The sequence below is a fragment of the Bidens hawaiensis genome, unplaced genomic scaffold (genome assembly GCF_021521415.1).
Source record: "Bidens hawaiensis isolate Kalapana, Puna unplaced genomic scaffold, B.hawaiensis_p1.1 tig00017350_1, whole genome shotgun sequence".
In the NCBI taxonomy this organism is placed as follows: Eukaryota; Viridiplantae; Streptophyta; class Magnoliopsida; order Asterales; family Asteraceae; genus Bidens; species Bidens hawaiensis.
This window is the reverse complement of record NW_027492626.1, coordinates 304,807-313,177: the sequence shown is the minus strand read 5'-3', so window position 1 is coordinate 313,177 and position 8,371 is coordinate 304,807. Positions and strand designations below refer to the sequence as shown.

The 8,371-nt window shown below is 34.1% G+C and overlaps 1 protein-coding gene across 1 annotated transcript; it reads left to right on the top strand.

Annotated features, from left to right (window-relative positions):
- The first annotated feature begins 953 nt into the window (after nucleotides 1-953).
- LOC143553674 (peptidyl-prolyl cis-trans isomerase FKBP18, chloroplastic-like) lies at nucleotides 954-4,703 on the top strand. Its single transcript, XM_077043616.1, has 6 exons — nucleotides 954-1,229; nucleotides 2,280-2,350; nucleotides 2,434-2,520; nucleotides 4,130-4,279; nucleotides 4,368-4,427; nucleotides 4,526-4,703. The coding sequence occupies exons 1-6, from the start codon at nucleotides 971-973 to the stop codon at nucleotides 4,592-4,594; spliced, it is 696 nt and encodes a 231-aa protein (XP_076899731.1). The 5' UTR covers nucleotides 954-970; the 3' UTR covers nucleotides 4,595-4,703.
- Nucleotides 4,704-8,371: the final 3,668 nt, after the last annotated feature.

The window sequence follows — 8,371 nt, the reverse complement described above, 5'->3', positions numbered from 1 at the left end:
CTTCATTTTCGTCATAGCTCCGCCACCAACCACTACCACCACCTTGACCTCCACCATCGTCACCCCCCTCTACTACCAGCCGCCACCACCGCACCTCCACACAAGACCAACAACTGCATCTCCACCACCTGGAACCCTAAGATTAGCAATCTTCAATTTTCCATTCATCGAAGCTCATGATTTTTGATGAATGCCTCAAAGCTCAATGTCATAGAATCTCCAACTGATGAATGCTTCAAAGATTAGCAACTGAAAACCGAGGTTCGTTTATGTTTGGAGGATTTCTGTTTATACATCCAGAAATTAGAAAAATCAAGATTAGATCTGAAAACCCTAGATCTATGTTGCGGCTATTGAGATGGTGTAATCGAGTGTACAAATTATGTTAGAAATCGGTGTTGGAAACACATCTCTTTGCTCGACCGAATCAGCTGACCACCACCAGTTCAGTCATCGATCTCCTTGTCGGAAAATCGGCTGTGGTGGGGATGATGATGTAGATGACGTGGAGGGGATCACGGCGGGCCAGGTTGCAAGTGTTGGGTAGCCAAGTTGTGTTGGGTATATGGTGAAGGCGTGGTGGTTGATTTGGTGTGGTGGTGGCGATTAACATGGTCTCCAATGGCCGTTAGTGGTGTGGTGGTGGTTTAAACAGAGAGAGAGAAGGGGGGGGGGAGAAAGAGAGAGAGTAAAAATGAAGAAGAAAAGAGGAAGAAGAAGAAGAAGTTGCAGGGTAGACAAAAAGACAAAAATGCCCTCACATGTGCCTCACGTGAGGGCATTTAACTGTGTTTTTCTAACCCAGTTAGCGTAAAGGACGTAACGTGTAGAAAAAAAAGTTTAAAGTACACCGCATGCAAGGAAACTAGAAAAAGGACACGAACCGTAATTTGACTTTTTTTTTTTTAAAGAATCAAAAAGATATGTTATTAATAATACGGAAGTGGATAGTTTTGGGATTTGGGTGCACATGGCCATGGCTTGTTTGCAGAAAATAAGTCCGTTGATATCATCATCTTCCTGCAAACCCATAAAAGCCCATCAAAATCAAAATCAAAATCAAAATCAAAATCAAAATCAAAATGTTGCATTACCACCCATATCAAGAAGATCAGCAGCAGCAGCAATAATTCTGATATCAGTGCTTCCACTTTCAAACCCACAACAGTCTCTCGCCAGAGAAAGACGCAATCGGAAGACCATCCCTCTTGAAGACTACCAAACTACCCGTTAGTCACTCTATTTCATTTCATCACTTATTATTCTTGTCTTATGGAACTGTAATGTCACATTGTAATCAAAACTGTAACTTAGAAAAAAGAAGTTTCACAATGTGGCCTGGTTAATACATTTTAGGTGACAAGGTTATATTTTTATAATTTTAGAGGTCCAAATAAATTTAAATTTTTGTCTAATTAATACTATTATGAACTCATTTGGTTGGTTACTGCTATCTGATTTTAAATTCCCAACACTCTGTTGATTTTTAGGTTAAGTGAATAGGAAGTCTAATAGATGTTTTGTTAAAGAGTTTTCTTTACTAGTAGTTTCTTTATGCAGTAAACGAACCGAACGCTCAGTGAACTGTTCAACGGGAAGTTCTTTTATGTTCGTTCATTTAAGAAACGAACGAACATGAACAAAGTTTGTGTTCATTTAATTAAATGAACGAACATGAACACATGTTTCGTCCGTTCATTTATGTTCTTTTGCTTATGTTCCTTTATTTATGTTCTTTTGCTTATGCTCCTTCATTTATGTTCTTTTACTCATGTTTGTTTGTGTTCATTTTTTGGATGGATCATCTACTTCATGTTTTATATTTGTTCGTTTATGTTTGTTCATATATGATTAATTATGTTCGTTTGTCTTTATTCAGGCATGTTAATTTATGTTTGTTATGTTTGTGAATTGTTGTTTTGATTTTAAAGTAACGAACATAAACGAACACGAACATGTTCATTTTTTAACCCGAACGGACATGAACACAAATATTTGCCCGATTAAGTATCCATGTTCATTTTCGTTCAAAGTTAAATAAATGAACACGAACATGCCCTTGTTCGTGTTCGTTCAGTTCGTGTACTGGCCTAGCAGTATGTATGATCCCTTTTTTTCTTTTTAGTTTTCATGAAGAATGTTGCTATACATTGCAAGGAAGCTTAAATTGCATTTCCTACTTGAAACATTTCATGTCAGTCCAAACATTAAAAACCGAAACTTGAGATTGAATATGCAAGGATATTGGTTAGATGGTAATCGTTGTTTTTAATAAGCAGCGGATGGGCTGAAATACTATGATCTTGTGGAAGGAAAGGGCCCCGTTGCTGAAAAGGGATCAACAGTTCAGGTTCTTGTATTGTATGTAATAATGTATTGATATGAGTTAATCTTTCAAGTGAATGTGGTTATGAGTAAGGTTGGTTTGTGCAGGTCCACTTTGATTGCGTTTATAACAAAATTACAGCAGTTTCAAGCAGAGAGTCTAAAATTTTAGCTGGAAACCGTACCATTGCACAGGTATGCTTCTTTCTACTTTCACCTGCTGACTATTGAAAATTTACAATTGAAATTTGATTTGTTGACTTTATGAGGTCAAAAGTCAACTGTAATAATCTTTTTCCCCACCATGACGCCTCACTGGTAAGGAGGTGGGAATCTATTGTGGAAGTCCAGGGATCAAACCCCGACATCGTCCAATTTACTATGGTACATATGATTTACCTCCCTCATGTTGTCTGTGGCCTGTGAGACCGGTCGAATGAGGGACGCCCAATAGTGGAGCACACCATTTCTAGTTGAGCACTTAGTGGTCATATTCTAGGCAGTTAATGCGGAAAAATATCGGATATCGGTCAAGGACCGATATTTGAGGTATCGGTTATCGCGGTGAGATATCGGTGGGATATCGGTAATTTTAACATCATGCAAAATTTATATATATAGCATTTAACACTAACAATTCAATATACTCTCCTACTATTTACTAATTATCCTTTTGCAAGTTGCACAACACTTACAATTGTAGCAAGTAGGAACTGATTAAGACTCAAACCACCAACATAAAACACTAAAAGTTGAAAATTAAGACTTAAAACACTAATTTCGGGAATATCGCTGATATATCGATGAAATGTCGGTGAAATATCGGTCAATACCGGCCAAATATCGGTCAATATCGCCGATATTATCGGTACCGAGATTCTAACCGATATTTCAGATGAAGACCGATAACCGAGATACCACCGATATACCACCGAGATTGACTGCATAGGTCATATTGATTAATTTTAGTACCTAAGTAAGGCGTTCAGTGATTTATGCACTTTGCATGCTTTAAATCGTCAGCATGTATACTTCCTCCTTAAGTTAGTGATTCTCGTTGGTGCAGCAACCAATCTAAATTTGATGCCAATGACAAACGTAGTCGTACTGAGTGTCCCCAAAGATGTCTAGTTGTCGGTGTAAGACTAGAGTTTAGAGTGGTGAAATAGCATATCTCTCCTCTCCTTGTAGGCGGACTTCATTGAGGTGGCTGTCTTGTCTTGTAGTACATAAGATTGTTATTTTCCACTTTCTGTATTCTGAATGATGTTTGCAATTGGTTATAGTTTCAACCGTTATCACACCGATAAAAGGGTTAAGTTTTGACTACATGGTGAGAAAATTTGGTCATGATTCTTGCGATTCTGAGGTGATAGGAGAGGAACATTGATTGTATAAAACGAGCTTTATAAAGTACATGCATACTCACACGGGCTACTTTAACACGCAAGGTTATTTTTAAAAAAAATAAATAACTACTTAACTTAATTTTCAATAGCCTGCCCTTGTTTATAATTCAGAATCCTTATGGACATTATTTTCTGTTTCGTACAAAAAGGAAATTTTCCAAAGGACTTGAACCCTTTGAATTATAATTAAATAAAGCTAATTACGGATAGATAGTCAAAGTTACATTTATTTCAATAATCAGAAGTTCAGAACAACTTTCATCTTCTCCAGAAATGAATATATTAAATAACTTTTACCAAACACTAAATGAAGTTAAATTATCAGCTTCCAAACACCCCCAAAGTCATGTTATATATGTGTAAGTACGTTGACGACATGTTTCTTGAAAATGTAGCCTTATGAGTTTAAGGTTGGAGCTCCTCCAGGAAGGGAAAGAAAACGTGATTTTGTAGACAACCCCAACGGTTTATTTTCCGCTCAAGCTGCACCAAAACCTCCTCCCGCCATGTACAGCGTTGTTGAGGGGATGAAAGTTGGTGGTAAGGTATTTGTATTTCTTAACCGCATATTTTAACTTTTTTTTTTATTATTTTGTTTAATTAATATATGATTTGAATTTGTTGAATGCATAGAGGACAGTGATTGTTCCCCCGGAGGCAGGGTATGGTAAAAAAGGACAGAATGAGATTCCGGTATGCTTGAGTTAACTTGAGTTCTTTGCTTATGTTAAGGTTGCTATTAAGAAGGTGGTTCGCTTATTTTGTGTTTGTTTTTAATTATGCATGTGCAGCATGGAGCCACTTTTGAATTGAATCTTGAGCTATTGCAAGTAACGCGACCGAAGGAAAGTAATGTGTAATGTTTCTTGGTTTTGTTATAAAGAGCTAATCATTGTTGAATATGTGTAACGTATAAATAACACACATATGCACGTACATACATACGTTGTATTTATATTAATATATACCAATTTCATAACATGTTTATATACCAGTTTCATTTTCTTTAAACGTTTCTCGGCTCTCGCTACCTTCTTCTCTATATGTTTAATAAAGATCGAGTTAAAAGTACATTTGGTGTTTGCTTGCAGGTGCAGGTGCAGGTGCTTTGATATAAAGGAAAATTTATTTATTTATATATTTATTTAATCAAAGTGTTTAATTTCAAACCATAGACTGTTGAAAGAGGTCTTTATTTTTTGGGTTATAGATAGAGCTGAGGTGTACCACAACCACAACAATCACATACTAGCAGTTTATTTTGGGCCACAGACATTGTTTTTAATTTTATTAATAATAATAATAAATATTATATATGCATTTGGTTGCATATAAATACACATTTTATTTCCATGACAGTTAATAATGGTGCAAAATGAATGATGCACTTTTTATGTTACACATTTATTTACGTAACATGTTTCTTACTAAACTCTCTCTTTCATAACAAATCTTATCACGTAATTTGTCTTGTAATTTAATACATTACATAACAAACTTATAACTTGTTGCCATTAGATGTAAAAAGTGATATTTAACATGAATTTTTTTTAAAATTATTTTGTAATACTTTCTTATCAAGTATTCAAGTGCCAGAAAGGCAGAAAGTAAGGTGTCTCATCTTCGGAATGTCTCAATTTAAATTTTTATTTATTTTAAAGTTTAAGTTAGCATTGTTATTTAAGAAAAGAGCTGATCAAATCGAATTAATCAAGTCATAACAGTTTTTAATGAAGATGAAATCATAGGAAACCCTTACCTAAAACTTGTAACGACTTTAGACATCATTATCATTGAGAAAGATGAAGTCCATGTGTTAGCTTTGCCTAACTTCAATGACACATTTGTTGTTGAGACAAGATTTTAAGATATAACATTGGACATTCAATCACCTTTTTAAGTAAAGCTTTGTCACCAAGAAATTTTCCTTTCAACGTATTAGAAAGAATTGTTTTCTCATGTTTAAACTGATTTGTAAAGTTCCATTTTGGCAATATGATTCTAGATTTCTTCTCTTAATTCAAAAATTACAACAAAACCCTTTTCTTATTATTGTTCGGTTCGGTATGGTTCCATATTGCCGAAACCGAACCATGGTTTTATGTTTTCATAAAAAAGAAAACATAATCTTTAGCCATCAGTCTGAGTCAATTATTACGGCTCAGTATTATCAGTTATCTCTGGTTCAGCTCGACTATTCGGTTTTTCACTCACTCAAATTCTACATATTTTATTTGAAAAACTAGATTGAATTTGCTTTTAATAAACTTTAATGTTGTAATTATTTTTAACTTAAAAGGAAAAAATATATTAACAATTTTGTAATAGTTTCTAATTGTGGGTTAGGTTAAAATACAAATGGAGAAAAAAAAAAGAGAATGATTTGTAGCCTAAAAAACCCCTAAAAAATCATAACACAAAATATAAAAAAAAAAAAAATGTTTCCACTATATTCTTCGTTCCAATAAAGAAAAAAACACAATGATGAAAAAGATCATATCGTGTCTTTTTATTTATTTTTGTGGTTTTCGGTTTTTTTTTTGTCCTTGATTGTGTCTTTTTCCTGTGACATTGTGTTTTTTTTCTCGATATTGCGTTATATCACTCAACATTGTGTTATATTTTGTTCGGCATTATGTTATATTTTGTGATGCATTTTGTCTTTTTTTTATTTACATTGTGCTTTTTTTTTTGTAATTGTATCTTCTTTTTTTATTTTTTTTTAACAAGAAAGAGTGGGAAAACATTTTAGTTTTTAATTTATATTTTAAGCTATGATTATTAATTTTTTTGAATTTATATTTATTTATAAAAAGTAGAATTGTTGTTAATCATTTAATTTGAAAATACAGTTAGTTACAACGGTTTCCACTATTTATAAAGCTGTTGTTGATCCTCATGTTCCTTGTCCTTTGACCCCACCAGTTCACAGCCATCAGCCATGACTCGTTCATTCAGACTCCTCAGTGGTCCCCACACCCCCACCCCCTCACCGGACGACGACCCGGTCTACTTCAACTCCGAATTCATCCTCTTCATCATCTTCTGTTTCCTCATTTGCCTCATCGCCCGAACCGCCTCACCCGACACCGTAAACCACTTCTCCCTGCCCTCCGAACAATTCCCAAGCTCACTTACTCCCCCGCCGATACTTTCGTCGATTGCGCTATCCGCTTGACAGAATTTGTGACCGGGGATGAGATTAGAGTCTTGCCGCGGTGTGGACACTGTTTTCATGTTGCGTGTGTCGATCGATGGATTGGACCGCACTTCACGTGCCCGTCGTGTAGGCAAATGTTGTTGAAGACGATGAGGTGCGATAGGTGCGATGGGAGCGGGAATGAGTCAACGAACAACTAGCGGCGGGTAGGTTCAGTTGTAGCGTTGCAGACAGTCCATGTTTAGTTTTATTTTAGGTGTAAATAAATTTGTTTATACCAAGTTTTTATTGGATATGATATAATTGATTATGTTTGATGTTTGAGGAAAATGTAACGGATAAATAAAATCAATTGCATTGATTATTGTTTGTAAATTAATAGTGATAGATATTTGGATTATGTATAATAAAAATGGTATGTATTGAAGAGAAGTAAATTAGTTGCTTTAATATGAATGTTATTTGATTTTTTTCCCCATACATATCGATTGTGTGTGTTTAAAGAAGAAGAATAAATATGTGTTTAATCAGTTACCAATCTAGGTGGTGAAAAAGGATGAATAAAATCACTTAAAAATTATGACTCATTTGTCAAAATTATTTTTTGACTCATGACCATAGATAGGTAAAATAAATAAGATTAGAAATTAGATAATTATAAAGAAAATTAAAACCTATTTGCTAAAACAATTTTGACTCATGACCCATAAATAGATATGATGAATGAGACGAGATATTAAAGAATTAGAAAATAAATTATAACTCATTTGTCAAAATGGTTTGCCAAGATGGTTTTGTCTCATAACGATAGATAGGATGAATGAGAAATTAGATTAGGCTAAGAATAAATATGAGACTACAACATCATTCGTATTATATTTTTTATTAGTATAGTTAGATTATATAATGGTGATTGTATTATGACAAACAATTATTGAAGGCGAGTAATTAGTAAGTAATATTTTTTTGAACGATCAACAATTTTTTTATTATAACACTAGCAAAGCGCTGGAATCTTTCACTTACAATCGCCGACAACTGAACGCAAAACAAAGATGCTTTCCAAAATTTAGATGTAATTATGCTGTGCTAAACAACAAATTATTTTAATAGTTTAATAACTATTTTAACATATCTTAAAACAAATAAATAAACAAAACAGAACATCAACTATCAACATGAAACAATAAACTAAACCAAATTACTTTATTATTACAAAACATCAAACAAAAGTTCAAACGAATAAAGTTAAAGATGGAAAACACATAATTTAATAGTAGATGACTAGTAATAACTAATGCCCTGAAAGCACATCAAATTATAATACATGATGCCCAGTGAAGAAACACTAAATGTCCCCGGTAGATTACGAATAATCTAATCTTAGGGTTAAGTAGATGTTTCCCACGAGGGTTAGGTCCGGCAAAGATGGTTATTCTTCTCGACCTGCAAAGCAGACACCGTGAGCTCGTCACTG

Coding starts and splice junctions, on each gene's coding strand:
- LOC143553674 (XM_077043616.1), top strand. CDS start 971: ATGGCCATGGCTTGTTTGCAGAAAATAAGTCCGTTGATATCATCATCT. Junction 2,351..2,433: donor AAAAGGGATCAACAGTTCAG/GTTCTTGTATTG, acceptor TGGTTTGTGCAG/GTCCACTTTGATTGCGTTTA. Junction 2,521..4,129: donor GAAACCGTACCATTGCACAG/GTATGCTTCTTT, acceptor TTGAAAATGTAG/CCTTATGAGTTTAAGGTTGG.